Source organism: Panthera leo, chromosome D4, assembly GCF_018350215.1.
Source record: "Panthera leo isolate Ple1 chromosome D4, P.leo_Ple1_pat1.1, whole genome shotgun sequence".
NCBI classification, from domain to species: Eukaryota; Metazoa; Chordata; class Mammalia; order Carnivora; family Felidae; genus Panthera; species Panthera leo.
The window spans coordinates 91,461,160-91,480,729 of NC_056691.1; the positions used below are offsets into that span (position 1 = coordinate 91,461,160).

The 19,570-nt window shown below is 60.4% G+C and overlaps 1 protein-coding gene across 6 annotated transcripts in view; it reads left to right on the forward strand.

The window, feature by feature from the left end:
- Positions 1 to 19,570, forward strand: part of VAV2 (vav guanine nucleotide exchange factor 2) — a 166,067-nt gene that overhangs the window by 36,305 nt on the left and 110,192 nt on the right. The window contains exon 1 of one of the 6 annotated variants that reach the window (XM_042911970.1): positions 11,698 to 11,884. The exons of the other annotated variants lie outside the window; for them this stretch is intronic. Within the exon in view, the coding sequence (XP_042767904.1) occupies positions 11,750 to 11,884 (135 nt within the window). The 5' untranslated portion in view covers positions 11,698 to 11,749. Of the gene's footprint in view, positions 1 to 11,697; positions 11,885 to 19,570 lie in introns of those variants that run through there. 6 annotated transcript variants of the gene reach the window in all.

Below are 19,570 nucleotides of genomic sequence, written 5' to 3' on the forward strand. Positions count from 1 at the left end.
GAAGCTTCTTCTTCCGGGGCACAGGTTTGGGACTGGGGGGGTGGGGTGTAGGGCCAGGGATTGGAGGGACGGGTTTCTTTCTCACTGGCTGCTGGTGTTCATGGCGTCCGGGTGGGGAAGGGATCCTTACGGAGACGCCGGTTAGTCTCAGGCTGCTTTAGAAATTTCCAGATTTTTTAAAATTTATTTTATTTGTTTTATTTAAGAAGGTTTGTGGTGTTCAGATCCTGTCCCTGTCCTGGGTTTTGTTGTTCCTTTTCTAAACAGCCACCTCTCAGCTTCCCAAGCCTTCATATTGTTGGAGTCGTTGCTTCGGGAGAAAAAGCATTCGTTCATTCATTCATTCACCCATCCACTCACCCACCCACTGTCTGTTCACACGTCCATCATCGTAGCCACTCACCACTCGCCCGCCCCCCCCCCCCCCACACATCCGTCTACCATCCCCCCATGTACCCAGCAGTTAATTTACGGCACGTTTGTGGAGCACCCGCCGTACCAGAGAAGTTGCATGGCCTTTGCCCTCCAAGGGGGAGCCCAGATTAGCTGTTGTGCCATCAGCGGTAGAAGAAAGGAGAAGGTGAAAACCCTGGGACTTCCCCAGGAGCTGCCCGGCCCTGGCCCCTCTCTCAGCCACGACACCAGGAGGATTTCCTCCGCGATCGTGCCCTAGGGAGGATCACGCACAGTGAATGCACGGCCCGTGTTGCTGAGGAAAGCGCTGAACCCCTCTCTCCGGGGATACCGCTCGGAGCTGGGGCTGATTCCCACGATCTTCCCGTGTGCAGACCCAGCCCGCCCCCCAGTTCCTCGGGCTTCTCCTGCGGCCTCCGCTGGGGCAGACTGGGCCGAGCAGGGCACGTGCAGAGGGGAGCTGGTGTTTTGGGGCCCTCGAAGCTTCAGAAGGTGTTTTCTTAACCCAGGAGGCGTGCCGGGAGGGGCAGACCGCGTCGGCTGGGTTCTCTGCTTCCTGGCTTAGGGCACCCGGGCAGACCCTCAGCAGAGGCCTTGGTGGGGTGGTGGGCAGGTGGACCCCTGGAGACCCTCGAGGGCGGCGGGAGCCCTGGGCGCAGCCAGCCCCCCAAGGAGCGAGCCCTGCTCACCGGGGGGAAGCCACTGTGCCTTCCTTCCAGCACCTTCTCTCATGTGGATTCTTTTGGAGCGAGGCGATGGACGCGGCCAGCAGGAGAGGGAGGGGCTTCCTGTCCGCTAGGCCTGGGTGGGATCTGGGCTTTGCAATTACTTGGGCTCCTCGAGCTTTCCTTTCCACAGGGATGCATACAACACAGATGCTGTGACCCACTGTGTGGCATCGATACGAGGTCTGAGTGAGGAAGTGCGAGACGGGCCCCAGTCGACTTGATCGAGTACTTTGTCCCTCTTCCTGCTGGGTCACCCGGCAGGCTCCGGCAGGAGCTGGCAGACCCGGAAAGTTGGTTCCGGAAGTCTTTCCTTTTTCTGGTTGCTTCCTGGGTGTTTCTTGCATTAAAGGGACTAGGTTTGGTGGGCGGGCGTGGGGAATGTGGGGCTTGCTGGTGAAATCCTGCCACAGGCAGACCCTTCCCTTCTCCCTGCGTGCCCCCTGTTGGATGCACACGGCCCAGCGTGGGAACAGGTGGCCCGCATCAGCTGGGCCTTCCAGAGACGCCGTTGCCCTGGCCTGGAAGCCGGTTGGGAGTTTTGGGAAAGAAGATCCTGGTGAGACTGCACTTTCTGTGGCTTTCTGCTGGCATTTTGGTCCCTGGAGGTGGCAGAGTGGTGGCCCCACCTCCTTATTGCGCGCTGGCCCCCGGGGTGAGCTCATTCCTCAGCCCACGTCATGCAGCAGGAGGCGAACCCCAGGCTGCAGGGAGTCGCAGAGGGCTGGCTCTGGGCTGTCCTTCCCTCGTCCGTCAGGAGTGGCAGTGGTCATGTGCGGGGCTCCGTGCTGCTGTGCTGGCCTCCTTAGGTCCACGAGCTCCGGCCGTCCCTCAGGGACCTCATGAAATAGGGAGGGAGCCGAGGCCCAGAGAGAAGACGCATCCTGATGGGGGAACGGGAGGTCTCTGTTCAGGTCCTGCCGGCAGAGGTCGGTTGTTACGCATTCCGCTGCCCCTTCCCTCCTGCCCGGCCGGGCCGCTGTGTGCAGGGACAGGGCGAGGTCAGCCCTGTGGAATTCTGCACACGGGTTGGGGAGCTAGGCCAGAGGCCAGTGTGGAGGCTGGGGGGGCAGATCGATGGCCAGGAGGTCGGTGTGGAGGCCCACAGTGCTGTCTGGGGAGAGGCTGTGAGAGGCCTAAACCAGGATAGAGCTGACCGTTAGCCCTTTAAAAGATGCGGGGCAGTGAACGCATGACTTTCGGAATGAAGGTCAGAGCAGGTGCCGGTGATTCCCTCCTGCAGTGGCTCTCAAACCACTTTGGGCCCTCTCAGGAGGCAGGGAGGAGGCAGGGAGGGCAGGGGCTGCTGCATCAGGGTGAGCCTACTCTTACCTGCTTTCCTGGGCAGCACTGGTGCTTCTAGAAGCCAGGGGGAAGTGGGGCCGCTGAGACAGCTTTCGGGGCTCGAGACGGAATGTGATGCTGCAGGGCCGGGGCTGGTATCGGGGCCTGGGCGGCACCGGTCGCCTCACCCCCTGGGGCCGTGGTTTCCCCGTCTGTAAAATGGGTTTGCAGCTCGGCCCACTTCTGAGAAGTGTGGAGGAGGACGTGGCAGGGTGCGGCTGTGCGGGCTGGGTCTGGAGCCCTCGTCCCCACCCCGCCGAGCAGGTGGCTGGCAGCCTTGGCCGTGGGCCGGGCACAGCGGTGGTTCCTGCGGGAGCACCCGCCTCGTCCGGCCCCCTCATCCGGCCCCTGCTGCGCCAGCCCCAGCATTGATTTCTCTGTTTAGCGCCTGCATCGACCAACACGTTCCCCCGGGTGCCGTCTGGCCAGGGAGGGAGGCAGCAGGCAGCCGCGGGGTATCGATCGGACCCCTTATCTCTGCACCCAGGCCCCGCGTTGCCACGTGTCTGTCCGTCCCCTCTTCCTGTTTGTTCACCAATCTGCACAGTCCTCGGTGTTCTCTCCAGGCCTTTGCGTCGCTCGTTTGATGAGCCCCAGGCGCTGACGCTGCGGCCACCGTGACGTCGTGGGCCAGGCGCTCTGGTCCCACAGAGTCCACGGCGCACTAGTTACTTTTAAGATGCGGCCGCTGGGGGGCGCTCGCGTGCACACGCACTGGGGTGGGCGTGGTCCTCTGCTCCCTTCCCACGGGAGCCGTTGGCCGGGGTGGGGGCGGTTGGGTGTTGGTCCCGGAGTCCCTGCAGGTCTCACCACCCCACCCCCCGCCCCCAGCGTGGGAAGGTCTTGGGTGTGAGGCAGAAGCGGGGCGGGGGGGGGGGGGGGGTGGCGTCCTCTGGGCCTTTGTGTTGGGCGGGGCCCCGGGCAGGTGGCGGCCCCCAGACGCGGCCAGGTCTCCGAGCACCCTGTGCCTGTTGACTCCCGTCTTGCCGATGACTCATTTCTGGGGAGAGAGGGGGATTCGGGACCGTGGGTGTATGTGGTGGAAACGGTCACACCTGACAGCAGAGAAGCAGGGGTGTGGAGGAGATGGGCTCGGGAGGGGTGCGCCCAGGCCTCGCTGCACCAGGGCAGAGGGCTGCCCGCCTCTCTGGGCCTCAGTTTCCCCATCTGGGGTCAGACCCCTGCGGGGATGGCCTCTGGGGCGTGGTCGCCGGGGGTGGCCCTGTCGTCCCCCTGGGTGTCGGGCAAGCCGGCCAGTGTGTGTCGTCCTCTCCTCTGGGTCTGCTCTGCCCTGCAGGCCCCACCCAAGCGGCTGAGAGCGTTTTCTCTGCTGGGTGTGGTGTGGCTCATGCCTGCCTTTTTTTCCTCTGTCCACAGTCAATTAAATATTAATTGGCTAATTGTTTCTCCCCGGTGCCCCGAGACATTGTTTCTGTGGAAGCCTGACAATTTGATGTTTGCAGCAAAAAATGCTGGATGAGAGTAAGAAGGAGAGAAGAGAAAAAAAATAGCAAAATGTAAATAATTAATTGTAACAAGGTGTTCTTTCTTGGCACCCTGGGAGGCTCTTCTCAGGGGTATTGATTCTTGTAAAGGCACCGAGGGGTCTGCAGTGCTGGCGTCAGCGGTAGGATCCGGCCTGAGAGTGGGGGGCGGCTCCACGACCTTGTTGGCGGGGAGAGACCTCACCACTGCCCCTCCGAGAGCTTTGCCTCCCCCCCCGCCCCCCCAGTGCTGCAGGTGTGGGGTACAGGCCCCCCCCACCTCCCCCCGACTCCAGGATTAGGGAGCTTGGGCCGGAGCCCGTGGATATTTATCCTGGGCGATCCTTTTTGACTTTCATTTTTTTTTTTTTTTTTGAGACAGAGAGAGACAGAGCATGAACGGGGGAGGGTGAGAAAGAGGGGGACACAGAATCTGAAACAGGCTCCAGGCTCTGAGCTGTCAGCACACAGCCCGACGTGGGGCTCGAACTCACGGACTGCGAGATCACGACCTGAGCCGAAGTCGGCCACTCAACCGACTGAGCCACCCAGGCGCCCCTTGACTTTCATTTTTTAAAAGCAATTTTGTATTGTGATAAAATGGACGTAACATATTATTGATCGTTTCGGCCATTTTAGTGCACAACCCAGTACGTTCGTGGTGTTGGGTGGCCGCCACCTCCTTCTCATTCCAGAGCCTTTTCGTCACCCCAGAAGGGAACTCGGCCCTCTCCCGTCCCGCACCCCGGCCCCTGGCCACCACCCACTGGTTCCCTGTCTCTGTGGGTTTGCCTGCTCTGGACATTTCATGTGCCTGCAATCAGGTCACATGTGGCCTTTTGTGTCTGGCTTCTTTCGCTCAGCGTCACGGGCCCCGGGGACATCCTTGTGGCGCCTGCCAGAATTCCATTCTTTGTGGGGCACCCCGGTGGCTCAGCCCGTTGAGCGTCCAACTCTTGGATTTCAGCTCAGGTCATGATCCTAGGGTCGTGGGATTGAGACCCTTGTCGGGCTCTGCTATGAGTGTGGAGCCTGCTTGGGATTCTCTCTCTTTCTCTCTCTCTGTCTCTCTTTCCCTTTGCCCCTCCCCCACTTGTGCACTCTCTCTTGCTTTCAAAAAAATATATATACATATAAGTTAAAAAGAACTCAGTTCTTCGTAAAGGCGGAGTAGCGTTCTGTTGTACGGATACACCACCTGTTGTCTCTCTGTCATCTGTGGGTGGACGTTGGGGCCACGCCTACCTTTGGCTGTTGTGGACAGTGGTGCTGCTATGAATGCAGGTGTGCAAATGCCTGTTTGGTTCCTGCTTTCATTTCTTCTGGGTAAACACCCAGAAGTGGATTTGCCGGTTCCCGTGTTCAGTTTTTGGAAGAATTGCTCTAATAGTCACAGTGGCTGCACCATTTTGTGTTCCCGCCAACAGGGCACAAGCGTTCCGATTCCCCTGTATCCTCGCCAACATCTGTTGTTTTCTGTGTGTGTGTGTGTGTGTGTGTGTGTGTGTGTGTGTGTGAGAGACAGCCACTCAGTGGGCGTGAAATCCTACCACTGTGGTTTTGATTTGATTTGCATTTTTCCCTCACGGTTGGTGACGTTGAGCACCAATTCTTGTACTCGTTGGGCATCCTTGTGTCTTCTTTGGAGAAATGCCTGTTCAAGGCCTCTGCCCACCTTCGAATCCAATCCATCCAATCCTATTGAGCTGTAGAAGTTCTTTATGTATGCTGCATACTAATCCCTCGAGGTGCGTGGTGCACGGATCCTCCCCCCCTTTCCACTGGTCACCTTTTCACTCCCCTGGCAGTGTCCTTCGATGCCTAACAGGCTTTGATGAAGACACATGTGGCTGTTTTTTTCTTCTGTTGTCTGGGCGTTTAGCATCCTCTCCAGTGAGTCACTTCCAAATCCAGTGTCATGAAGTTTTTCTCTTGTGTTTACTTGTAAATGTTTTATGGCCTTAGCTCTTACATCGAGGTCTTTGATCCCCTCTCGAATTAATTTTGGGATATGGTGGGAGTAAGTGCGCAAACTGTACTTTGTGGACGTGGAGGTCCTGTTTTCCCAGCGCCCTTGCTTGAAAAGATCGTCATTTCTGCAGCGGACTGTCTTGGTATATTTGAGGGAGGGCGGGTGTTGAAGACAGGGCCTCCATGGAGGGTTGGCCAGAAGCCCCCCACCTCAGGGCAGCGAGGGAAGCGTTCATCGTCAGTTCGTCCGGGAAGAGTCTGCCCAGTCAGGCCCAGCTTCACCCGCCTCAAGATCCCCATCTTTAGAAGCCCCCCGCCGCCAGCACCGCCCCTGCTCGGGACAGGTGTCCACCAGGCACCTACCTGGGCCTTCCCTTGGGGGTGTCAGGCCCCTCCCCAAGGGGTGTGAGCCCAGGCCCCTCGGCAGCCCCGGACGGGGCCAGGGGCCCGTTCTGTCCCCGCTGGCCATCTGGTTGGAATCGGGGAGGCACACGTGCGTGCCACGTCCTGCCCGCTCCACCTGCCGGCAGGTGGGAAGCGCCCAGGTGCACCAGTCCGTGCAGACGTCATTACAGCAGCCCTCACGTCCGGTGCCCTCACGTCCGGTGCCCTCACGTCCGGTGCCCTCACGTCCGGTGCTCGTGGCTGAACCTCCGAGAAGAGCGAACATCTCGGCAGACGGGCTCTGTGGAGACTTGTATAATCGGCGGTTGATTTCTTGTCGGCGCTCGGGCCCCGGGCTTCCTCCGGATTCAGCGCCGAGCCAGGTGGGGTGGGGGGAGCTCGTGGGAACACGGTGGGGCCGGCTGAGAAGTCGGAGCCCGTTCCCCAGGGTGGCCCCCGGGATGCTGAGGGGTCGCCTGAAGGAGAGCTGCTAGTGAGCAGTGGCCACGAGGAGGCTCGGCATGTATGCGGGGCGAATGTGGACACGGGCGGATGCGGCCGATTTCACGGGCGAGGAGGCCCGGTGCGTGAGGCCAAGGCCAGCCCCCTCACACTGGCCCGGGAAGGCGCGCCCCTGGCCTGGGCCGTCCACACGGACGTACCGGGCTCGGCACGGCCTTGCAAGCGTGGTGGACGTCGCGGGGCCCTCCTGGGAATGAAGTGGCTGCGGCCACAGCCCTCGTGGCACCACCACCCTGGCCCCTGGCTGCTGGCCGTTGCACGGAGGGCATTGACACCTTCGATCCTGGTCTCGTTCTCTGTGCAGGTCGGGGCAGGAAAGGCGAGCACTCCTGGGGTCTCTGTTGTTTTACGTATTTATCTCTTTAAGCAGGCTGCACACGCCGCGCGGAGCCCGACACGGGGCTTGAACTCACCAGCCTGAGATCAAACCTGAGCTGAGATCGAGAGTCGGACGCTTAACGGCGCCCCAGTCCGGGTCTCCTTAGACCGGAGGCACCGTGCTTGCTCAGTGTCACTGTCGAGAAGGGGTGAGCTCAGAGCGGGGCCCGGCTACAGCCCTCATTCTGTCCGTGAGGCCGTGGGAGGCAGCGGTTAGGAGCTGGGTCCTGCCGTGTCTGGGCTTGAGACCCAGAGGCGAGGGACCTTGGAGCAGGACACAGCCGGCTCTGGACACTCGGTGCCCCCCACCCCTTCCTTCCACAACCACTTAAGGAGCAGTGGCCACTGCTGGGCCAGGTGCAGGGGACAGAGTTGCGAGCGGGACGGACCCCGTGTCGTCTGCTGCTGTGTTGTCTGGGGGGGCGGGGGTTGCTCTCTCCTGCACGTAGGAGTTTGGGGTCTGAGGGCCGAGGGCTCCAGGGAATCTGCTGGGTCCACACGCCCGGCTTTGGTCCCCCAAGGACCCTTTTGAATACCCTCCTCTCCTCTTAGGGCCGCACGTTTTCAAATATTACGCCAGTGAAGCCAACGACGTTTATTAAGTAATTAGTTTTCCCGTTTTTAATTAATCAAAGGCTAATTATGAGTTACATCTCCAATTAGAGTTTCTGGTCCACGCCTGGTGGCGGTGCCCCACACGGAATGTGCTCCAGCCAGCCGGAAAGGGGGCGGCAGGAAGTCAGGGGTTGGGTATATTCAGTTTGGGGGTGTGCGGGGTGCTTGGAGACTGTGGGGACGGTGACCTTCAGGACCCCGCTTAGGGCCCCTATCTGTGCAGAGGGCACAGCCGGTCAGCACCGGGCACCGAGGCAGGTTGGCAGGCGTGGGGAGGCAGGAGAGGGAGCTCAGAGGGTGACGGGTGACGGCAGCCCCAGCCCCAGGCCACCCCAGGGCTCCTCGGTGTCATGGGGTCCCGGAGGGTCAGCCGGGGCGTTCTGAGGGCGGGCATCCGGGGAGGAAGGAGCAGTCTTCCGGCCCAGCCCTTGTACAGACGGGGACACGGGCCTGCTTTGTGACCTGCTGTGGGTCCGAGACAGAAACTGGCCTTTCTCTTCTGGCCCCGGGAGCCCAGGCCCCAGGCGATGGGGGGCTGAGTACAGCCTTTCAGGACGACCCGATGAGGCCCCGGGCTCAGCCTCGGACGGCAGACCCCCTCACCCGTGGGAGCTGCTGATGGCGTATCTCAGGGGGCACCCCGGCTCCCGGCCTGTGGCGTGGTCCCTGCATGTTTGTGCTTCTCCTGGCCCGAGGGCGGGTCACGCTGGGGCCCCTTCGGGCGCCGGGGCCCGGGGATGACAAGAGCGGACTGTTTGCTTTGCTTCCCCGAGACAGACTGCGTGCATCTGGCTCCGAGTTCTGTGCTGTTTCCGGTTTGCATTCCTCCTTGATCTGAGACTGAAATATTTTAGCTGGTGGCAAAAATGGCTCAGTGCCCTTCCTCCCTCCCAAGTGGAAGGAATGTTCAGGAAGAGTCTGGTGTCCTGGCGCGTTTCCTTGCCGAGTGGGCACACTCTCTGACCTGTGGATGAGGAAGGCAGGGAGGGCAGCTCACTCTCCTGGCCACTGGGGACAGGGAGGCCCTGGGCTGGGAGTCTGGGTGCCTGGTTTCCGGGAGGCCGCCAGCCGGGGCTGCGTCCGGGGCAGGTCACGGGGGAACAGCTCCGTGGTGCCTGCAGCCTGGCCTCCGCGGGCCGGGAGGTCCGGCAGTTGCTTAACTTTCCAGAGGCTTCCATTTCTCATTAGTCCTGCTTTGCAGCTTGGTAGTGAGAACGCGGGAAGGTGGCCACGGTGCTCCTCCCATGGAAGGTTCCGGAACTGGCACAGGGGTGCTTTTACCCTCCAGCAGGTAGTCGGGGAGCATTGGAAATGCAGGAGTGTGGCAGCAGGGGAGGCCAGGGAGGTGGCCGCTATGGACGGGGAAGCTGTAAACCATGAAGGCCACAGGCAGGTCAGGGAAACGGGCAGGATAAGAATGTTAAGTAGTGGAAATGATTCAGAAACACGACCCCAGACCCCAGATCTTAGGGAGGCTGTGGATCCCGGGGGCCAAGGACGGGACGGGGGTCAGACAGGCCCAGGCTTGGGTTCTGCCTTGTGCCGATTCAGTGGGTGAGCTTGGTCATGCTACAGAAGCTCGCTGGCCTCAGTCATCTCATCTACAAAATGGGAGTGGATAGGACACCAGTCTCGTGGGGATCTGAGGCTCGAGTGAGACCCACGTGTGGGACCCACGTCGAGGACCCCAGCCAGTGAATGCACAGAAATGCCTCCCAGCAGGTGCCGTGGAGGGGTGCACTCTGGAGGCCCTCGTCTCTGGCCTGGATTTCTTTTTTTTTTTTTTTTTCCAATCAAAAAATATTTTCATTGTTCATTTACTTTTGAGAGAGAGACAGAGACAGAGTATGAGCAGGGGAGGGGCCGAGAGAGAGAGGGAGACACAGAATCTGAAGCAGGCCCCAGGCTCTGAGCTGTCAGCATGGAGCCCGACGCGGGCCTTGAACTCACGAGCCATGAGATGGTGACCTGAGCCAACGTCAGACGTTTAACCGACTGAACCACGCAGGCGCCCCTCTGGCCTGGATTTCTAGATGGTTCCTGGTAATGGAGGTAGCCCGGGGCAGCTGGAGGTGGGTTCAGTCGACAGACAGAGGCACTTGAAAATGCAGGAGTAAGACGATTACGAGCGACAGGCTTTCTGCCCTGTTTTGTCCTTCTGCCGCAGCAAAGACCACACGCCTCCTCGTTGTAAAAGTAGTTGGTGCTGAGCTGGAGGCACCGATTCGTCTGTAACGTTTCTAATGGTTTCCCTATTAATTTAACTGGTGGAAATCACCCTGAGATGTCTTTCAAGTGGAAAAGGAGAGATGTCCTGATACTGTGGGCATATCATTAGGAAAAGCAAATTAAATCATGTTTAATGGTGTTAGAATCTCAATCACTTTGGAAGATAGAGCCAGTGAAGCAGGGAAATGAGAAATTCTGACGCCCTTTGGAAGGAGGTTTGGGAAAGGAGCACCTAGCCGTGCTCCTGGGAACGGCGGTGGGCCGGGCTTGGGGGGGGTGGGGGGAGTCCCAGCCGGTGGGATCCAGCCCTGTCACGGTGCTGGGTAAGTTCTCCGTCTCACAGGCTCAGTCTCAGCCAGCAGGTGTGGGGCCGTTGTGGGCCGGGGGTGTGTCTCCCCCCAAAGTCACCCCGAGGTGGAGGTGTTAGGATACGGGGCCTTTGGGAGGGGAGTGGGTCGTGGGGTGAGCCTCGGGGGAGGGACCCCAGGGCGCCGCGAGAAGTCGGCCTCACCCAGCGTCAGGATCCTCTGTGGTTGTCGGCGGTCGGTGGTGTTCTGACAGCCGCCGGTGTGGACCAAGGGGTCCAACCAGCACTCTTGTGTCTCAAGGATTCTCTCCTCCAGGTCTTTTGGGTTCTGTCTAGAATTGGGGCGCAGAACCAATCCAGCCCTTCATTTTTTAAAGTTTATCAGAGAGAACGAGCAGGGTGGGGCAGAGAGAGGGGGGCAGAGGATCTAAACTGGGCATCGTGCCGACGGCAGAGAGCCTGACACGGGGCTGGAACTCACGAACTGTGAGATCGCGACCTGAGCCGAAGTCGGTTGTTTAACCGACTGAGTCCCCCCGGCGCCCCCAGTTTGGCCCTTTCGTGGATGCCTGACCGGGCAGATTGCTCTCCTCCGTAAGCTTCAGTTTCCTCATCAGAGAAGGGTGGGTGGCCCTGCCTCGGGACCTTTGTGGGTACGTGCAACCCCGTGGGGCTGGGCTCAGAGTGGGGTCTGATCCGTCTGGAAGAGCCGTGGCCCCTTTGTACGGTGTGCATATTTTCAGTGGGGCCAGTGTTTTGTTTTTGAGTCGCTAATGGCACTTCGGAGATTATGTCTTTGCAACTTGCTAGAAATGATATCTCTAGCTCTTGTGAACATAAAAAAGCCTTTCTTGCGTAAAAAGAAAAAAAAACAGAGTTTCTCTTTCTCTCATGGTAGGTTCTCAGTTCCCTGATATGTCATAAAACATTTTCAACTTGACATTCTACCATTAGGGAGTCATTCCTTTGACTTTGTTCCTATTGATGTAGGTAATGCGTTAGGCTTTATCACTCGCTTCTCAGCACTGAGGAGTTTGCTGAATCCTCTCTCGAGGATGGGTTCTGATGAGGAACAGAAAAGGAGCTTGGGCTCTCCAAGGGGAGGACCAGCTGGGGGCCCCTGAGGCAGAGAGGCACAGAGCGCAGAAAACTGAATGAGCTCTCCGGCGGGGGGTGCCAGCCCCGGTCAGGGAGGGCTGGCCTGCGGCCTGCTTGGGTTTGGTGAGGAGAGACATTTGAGGTAGTCAGGGAGGGAAGCAGGGGCGGGGACTGCGGGGCATTAGGGCCCCTTGAGAGGAGCAGCCCCTTCTCGATACTCCGCGAGCTTTTGCTGGGCACCAGCTCCGAGAGAGGTAGGGTGACTGGCTCTGGGACACATGGCTGACGCTGTTGGGGATGCATTCAGAAGGCACTTAATAAGCGCCTTAGCACGACTGGAGGCATCCGAGGCGTGTTTGCAGGGGAGCGGACAAAATCGAGGTTGGTCCGGGGAAGCCAGCTGTACTGGACAGGTAGGCCTGTCCTTCTGCCATGGAGGCCGATCCCTCAGCATCCGCCCTGTCCCTCTGGTGCGGGGGCCTCCCCGCCCCCCCCCCCCGGCTCTTTCTCCCTCTCCACCGGCCACTGAGACTCCCGCTCACCCACCCCTGCGTCTCAAAGCACCAAACTCCCTGTTAAAAGTCGTACTGTTTCCCGCGCCCGTGTGGCCCGTCGGGGGCCCAGGAAACGGGGCTCCGGAGGTGGGAGGCAGGTGTTCTTGCATTTTCCAGGCTTGAGCTGGCAGGCCCCGCCCGGCCTTTGTCAGCGCCCACAACCCTCCCTTTGTGGGAGGAGGGATCTCCCCAGGAGAGAAACTTCGGAAATGAATCACTGTCCGTTAGCATTGTCCTTTACTCCGCCTTATCTGAGCGAGAGGCTCCCGCCGGGAGGGAGAGGCGGGCAACGAGGCCCCTCCTTCCCTCCTGTCCCCGTGGGCGTGGCTGGGGCCTCTGCCCCTTTCCCACCAGCCTTCGGGAAGGGAGAGCGTGGCCCGCGTGTTTTGTGTGTGTGTGCGTGTTGTGTCTGCACGCGTGTGCATGTGCGTGTGCGTTTTGCGTCCTCAGTGTTGTCCCGTGCGCCTCTCTGCAGAGACGAGGGGCTCCCTGAGGGCTCACGGTCTCGGGGTGCTTTGCAAAGGGGGCAGGGCTCCCCCCCCCATTTTGCATTTCCTTCAAATGAAAAGTTCCTCGTCGTGGGGACTGTGTCTCTGGGCAGACATTCAGCCGGAAGCCGGCGGTGGGAGCCGTGGAATCCCAGGACGTGTTGAATCCCCTGGAAAACATAAGGTTGGGGGGTGGGAACGGGGGGTCCGGTGATGACCCCCATCCCAAGGAGCGGGGCCGTGGAGACCCTGTGCCCTGCCCCGGGACCGTCCTGAGGTCATGGAGCCCTCGAAGACGGGGCTGGGCCCTCGAGCGGGCATTGCCGAACACTCTGGTGCTTGCGAGGCTCGTGCACACAGCACCCGCGTGCCTCCTCGCGGCCCCCTCCCACCCGTGAGCCCTCGGCCTCCTCTTTCCTGGGGCGGTGGTGGTACAATGCCCACGGCACAGAACTTACTGTGGCAGCCGCTTTAAGGCGTGTGACCATTGCCACCGTGTAGTTCCCGAGGACGTCCATCAGGCCGGAAGGAAGCCCCGGGCCCGTGGCAGCCACCCCCAGCCCCCAGCAACCGCCCGCCTGCTTCCGTCCCTCTGGACTCCTCTCTTCCGGATGCTGCGTGGAAATGGAATCCCGTGCCACGCGGGTTTTGTGTCTGGCTTCTTCCACTCGGCGTGACGCTTTCAGGGTTCATCGATGGGGCCAGCGCTTTGTTCCTGTTTATCCTCCCGTGATGTGCCACAATCTGGCCGCTGTGGACTGCGCTGTTGCGAACGTGTGTGCAAGGATCTGTTTGAACGCCTGCTTTCGTGTCTTGGGGGCAAGTGCCTCGGAGAGGAATTGCTGGCTTCGGGTGTAGTTCTGTGTCTAACTGGCGGGGCCGGGGCCTTCCTGGCTGGGAAGACAGCGCGGTCGCCTCCCGGGGTTTGGGGTCTGACGTATTGAAGCAGGGTTGTCACTGTCGCTTGGTCACGGCTTTGTTTCAGGACCGCTGTGACGCTCTAACCGGCTGGCCGTCCCCGCCACGGGAGGCATGTCTGTGCACCGTCCGGGCTCCAGGAGGAGGGCTTTCTTGAGGGGGGTCACGTTCTCCCCCCGGACCCGCCTGGCGCCGTTGTGTCCTCTCTCTGTCCCTTTCTACCGAGGGCTCGCTCTGTCTCCTCCCTCATCCCCACAACCCGCCATGGCCATCCCCAAATGGCACTCTTAGCTGCCGCCCCATCTCCGTGACCATCCAGCGGCCAGTGTGGCTGGAGAACGTGGTCTCTGTATCCCGGCTCCGGGATCTGAGCATCTCGGTGGGCCAGGCGCTGTCCCGCCCCTCCTCCGCTGTGGCTGTGCTAGGACGTCTGGGGACAGGAGGGACAGTGAAGGGATAGGGGTGGGTAGGATGTGGGAGGGAAATGTGTCTCTGTCAGGAAGGACCAGTCAGCGTCCTCAGTAGCCATTGGATTCTGTGCACCCTTGTGCGTGGCTAGAAAGCGGGTTGGGGTCGGGGTGCCGGTGGGGGTCCCTGGACCGGCCGCAGGAGCTGGGGGGCGGCTGGGGGCATCCGCGGCCGGCTGGACAGGGAAGGAAGGTCGTAGAGGGATGGGGTTCTGTTAGGCGGGAAGGTGTGCTGGGCACTGTGGGCTGCAGGGCTGGGGTGTCTGTGCCATGACCGCGGGGCCGGGGGGCTTCTTTGGGTCAGACCTGGGTGGCTTTGCAGCTGGTCTGCAGCTGATTCCTCTGCCCGGTCCGTTCTGCGCAGGCCTCTGTCCCCGCCATGCCACCGGCGTGGCCCCTTCCGTGGCCTCCACGGCGCTGAATCCGTGGTCAGCTCTCTGCTCTGTCCTTCTGACTCCAGAGCGCCGTGCACCCTGCCGCCCTCCCCGGGTCCCGCGGTTTTCTCCTCGGGCCCCGTGTTGGCGCTTTCTCTCTGCCCTCCCCGTCCAGAGAGAGCCTGGTGGGCACGTGACGCACCCAGAGCGGTGTCCCAGGATCCTGGCCTCCCTCCCCGGCTCTGCCCCTCCCAGAGGCTCCCCTCCCCCCCCCCCCCCCCCCCCCCCGGTGGCACCTGCTCCCCCTCAGTTGGGTCTGACCGGGCCGCTCTCAGCCGGGCCATCTTTGACGTCTGGAGCCAGTTTTTGGTGTGGTCACAGCTGGGGCCCGGGGATGCTCCTGGCATCTGGGGTAGAGTAGAGGACAGCCCCAGAGGCCACTGGCCGAGGCTGGGGAACCCTGAATGATAACCCAGACCCACCGCTGCGCGCCTCTCTTGTTGGCGGCCGGGTCAAGTTCGCAGCTGGGTCATTTCAGCCTTTTCCGGTCTGTTCCCTCTACTGATGCCCTTGATCCCACTGCTGTCTCCAGCCTGTTCTCTGACCGTGCCGGATCTAAGTCTGATTGTGCCCCTGCTCTGCTCAAACCTTGCCTTGGGTCCCCTCATCCTCAGAGGAACGGCCACGCCCCCACAATGGTCATCATGGCCCAGGGGGCACGCCTGTCCCTCAAGCCCATCGCTCCCTGCATTTCCTGCCCTTGCCCAGCTCTGCTGGCCTCTCGCAGCTCCTCCATCAAGCCAGGCCACTTTTACCCCAGGACCTTCGCACGTGCCAGTCCTCTGCCTGGATCGCACTTTCCCCAGATGGCTGCTCGGCCTGACCCTCACCCCCTTCAGGTCCTCGCCCGCTTCCCCTGTTCTCACCACCCCTCCCCCACACCCCGTCCCCGTCCTCTGCCACGCTCTCTCTTGAGCACTGAGAACTATCCTACTTGCTTATGTCATTCTCCCCGGAGAACGCGGGTCCCACGGGGGCCGGGCTGCGTCTCTTGTCCACCCGTAGATCCGAGGAACCAGCGCAGCGCCTGGCACGTAGTTGCGGCCCCACAAACGTTTGCGGAATGAATGACGCAGCAGCACTTTCTGGAGATGACCTCAGGTGTCTTTCTTTCCTCCCCCAAATACATGGGGGCATCCTTCCGGGGCCTGGTTCTTTCTGGAACACAGCTGGCATTTATCGTTCATTCTCGGGGCTCATTAAACGGACCCACAGCTCCCGGCAGAACAGGGAGGTGGGGCCGGGCCCCAGGGGGCTCACACGATCTCTCTGGAAGCAGGAAGCGCCAGCAGACCTTTTCCTGACTTCTGCGTCTCGCCCTGGAGCCTCTGCACCGTGCCGAACGCCGTGTGGACGCTGCTCTCGGGGGCTGCCTGGGACCTCCCCGAGTCACCGGGATCTCGTCTCCGTTGGCTGTCGAACGTCAGGCAGCTCGGCGGGGACGGGATCTGGTCCGCTTGGTCTTGCGTCCCGGCAGCGGCATTCAGAGCCTGCGGTTCTCAGGGGACCCCTGCGGGGACTATGTCCCCTGGCGGTCACTGTCGGCACGTGTCCGTGGGGGCTCTCTCAGCACAGAGGTGAACGCCACTCTCCGCACGGGGCCCGCAACCTTGACCCCACCCAGGGGGCATTTTTTGGTGGAGAATTGTGGTGGGGACAAAAGTCACAGCGGGGACAGCATGCCCTACAGTGTGCAGAGTTCCCACGAGTGTGTGCGTCTGTCAGCAGCCCCCACGGGTGGGGGCTCACTCCCACAGCCAACCCCCCCACCCCCCACGTGCCAGTCGCAAGTTCTAGGTTGTCACCTGTGCTTTTGACGGACCGGCTGTAGCTCAGGGCTCCCACCGGCCCCTCCTCGGGCTCCATGACTTTCTAGAGTGGCTCCAGAACCCAAGAAGACAGTCTACTCTAGAGTCTCGGCGTATCACCAAGGGCGCGGGAGCAGCCAGGGGCACAGGTCCCCAGGGGGCGACGTGGGGAGGCCAGGGAGCCTCCGTGCCCTCTCGGACCCCGTCGTCAGGATCTGGTGGAGGCTCCCTCACACACGCACCTGCCGGGAGGATGGGGGCTGGGGCTGCAGTGTCACGCTTCTGACCACGGCGTGGTCTTTCCGGTGGCCAGTCCCCATCCCGAGCCATCCAGGAGCCCGCCCCGGGTCACCTCATTAAAACAAAAGGTGTCCCTATCACCCAGGAAGTTCCAAGGGGTTTAGGAGCCCTGTGTCAGGATCTGGGGTCAAAGACCGAATATGTGTTTCTTTTAAAAAAAAAAATTCTTGGGGCGCCTGGGTGGCGCAGTCGGTTAAGCGTCCGACTTCAGCCAGGTCACGATCTCGCGGTCCGTGAGTTCGAGCCCCGCGTCAGGCTCTGGGCTGATGGCTCAGAGCCTGGAGCCTGTTTCCGATTCTGTGTCTCCCTCTCTCTCTGCCCCTCCCCCGTTCATGCTCTGTCTCTCTCTGTCCCAAAAATAAATAAAAACCGTTGAAAAAAAAAAAATTAAAAAAAAAATTCTTTAATGTTTATTTATATTGGGGGGGGGGTGTAGAGAGACAGGGAGACACAGAATCCCAAGCAGGCTCCAGGCTCTGAGCCATCAGCACAGAGCCCGATGCGGGGCTCGAACCCACAAACAATGAGATCAGACCTGAGCTGAAGTCAGACGCTTAACTGACTGAGCCACCCAGGCACCCCTGGATTGGGGCCCCAGGCTCCGTATTTCTTGTACCAGCACCCAGGCTGTGCAACAGTCTGGGCCTGAGAATCAGTCCTGGGGAAGCCCTGCCGTGAGGCTTTGGGCTGCAGACGTTTTCCTCTACCAGGAGGCTGGCTGGGGGCGAAGGGCCAGCTAAAGCGTCCGCTGGCCCTGGACTGGGGGCCGTAGGACCCTCGGGACCACCCTGTTCGCACAATTGGGAGGGGTGAGCAAAGGGCAGGAGGAAACGTTTGGGGTGATGGATGTGCTCACTGTCTCAGTTGTGTTGGTACTTTCACGGGTGTGTAACTGTCAGAACCGATCGAATTTAACGCTTGAAATACGTGAGGCTTGTTGCGTGTTGATCGGACCTCAGTAAATCTGTGACAGATTAGCCACAGTTGGATGTTCATTTTCTCAAGGGCCACGCGTGGCCGGGGAACCCGGTATTCGGCAGTGCAGACAGACCCAGCATCTCCCTCATTCCAGAAAGTTCCGAGGGGTGGTGCCACTCTGGAGCAAGGCTCTGGGAACAGGTTTGTGAGTGAGGCATGCTTTTTGTTGTTGTTTTTTCTTCTTATAAGAAAATTTACCTCCGGGGGCACCTGGCTGGCTCGGTTGGTGGACCGTGCCACTCTTGATCTTGAGGTTGTGAGTCTGAGCCCCATGTTGGGCGTAGAGATTACTTAAAAGTAGAATCTTAGGGGCACCCGGGTGGCTCAGCCGGTTAAGCGTCCGACTTCGGCTCAGGTCACGATCTCCCGGTCCGTGAGTTCGAGCCCCGCGTCGGGCTCTGTGCTGACGGCTCAGAGCCTGGAGCCTGCTTCTGATTCTGTGTCTCCCTCTCTCTCTGCCCCTCCCCTGCTCATGTTCTGCCTCTCCCTCTCGGTCAAAAATAAACATTAAAAAAAATAAAAATAAATAAATAAGATCTTAAAAACAGTTTGCCTCCAGTTACACTGATGGTTTGTGAATACGCTCCTGTCATTAAGCGTCAAGACAGTAGAGACCAACCCTGTGCTCCTGAGACTCGGCTCTGCCCTGCCCGACCTCCCACAGCCTCCCACCAGCCCACACTGGATCCTGACAGTCCGGGGACCACGGTCCGTTTCTGGCTGTGTCCCACCGGTGCCGCGACCCCTAAATAAGCACGCGGATCTCAGATGTCTCAGGATGGCCTTGCTCTTGGCGGGAACTTGTTAGGCTTCCCCAGATCTTCTGTGCTCGCGGGGGCTCTCGTCAGACGTCTTCCACTCACTTCCCCTGTTTTCTTGTGACTTTGGGCAAGTGACACACTGGACCTGGTTCCCTCATCTGCAAAGGGTGGGGGGGGTTAGTTCAGGTTAAATTAGGGAGCTCACAGCATGGTGCTCCTTTGGTCCTGTGTCTTCACATGGAAGTCCCGAGCCTGCCTCTTGGCCGTATCAGTTAGAATAGGCTTGGCTGCTTATAACCAGGTCCCTCCCAGCAGTAGCCTAAACCCACAAGGATTTCCTTTGTCCTGTGAGGAAGTTTGGGTGTACTCAGTGCAGAGCGGGTATGACGGTGCCATGGGATCATCGGGGACCCGGGCGCCTCCATCTTTCTTCCCCACCTCCTCATCACTGGTTTCTGTCCTCAAGGTCATGGTCTGAAGTGGCTGCAAGAGCTCCAGCCGTCTCTTCTCTATTCCAGGCAGTATGGAGGATGGTGAGGGGGAAGCCGGCTCATTTAAGCAGACTTTGCAGAAACACCCCTCCCCATTCTAGCTTCTCCTTATTGGCCAGAGGGTGGTCACGTGGTTACAAGGGAGCAAGGGAGCCTGGGAAATGGGGTCTTTCGTGCTGGGCTGTCCCCGATACCGCGTGCGTGCACCTGGTGAGGCTGAAGGCGAGGACAGAGCTGGGAGGCCGCCAGCTGTCCCTGCCCCACAAGCAGCTGAGTTTAGGGGGGAGAGTGATTTATGAGCTCGTCCGTGTTGGCGTCCACGAGGAATCTAGAGTTAACGCGTGTTTGGACATGTTAATAAACAGAAGTAGATCCGTGGAAGCAGCTTCGGAGTCGAGGAGAGCAGGTGTGGTCTGAGTGTTCCTGCGGCCCGGGCCCCCGCATGCCCCCCGTCCCCCGCCCAGAGCACGTCCGCCGGGCCGGGATTGCGGGCCTCCGTCCACACGTGCCAACGTTTAGTGAGCACGCTCGTGCCGGGCACTGTGCTGTGCACTTCTGTGTGCATGTAGCTTGTTGAGGCGGGTCCCCCCGCGAGACCGCGTTCCCAGAGACGCATGGCCGTGGGCAGGCCGGCGGAACCTGCACGGGGGCGGTTGGGGGGCGGGGGGACACGCTGTGGCCTGCCCCCTCGCCCGTGCAAGGACGGCAAAGAAACTGGGTTGTGTGTGGGCAGTCTCGTTGTCGGTGGCAGCCGGGCGCCCTGACCCGTGTTGCAGGTAACGACACGGAGACCCGGGGGTTATCGACTGCCCTGCCGGTCCGTGGGTCACACAGCTCAGCAGCGGGGGAACCCGCTTGGGACCCGCTGGTGGGCTCTAGGGCCCCGACTCGGCTCCGTGA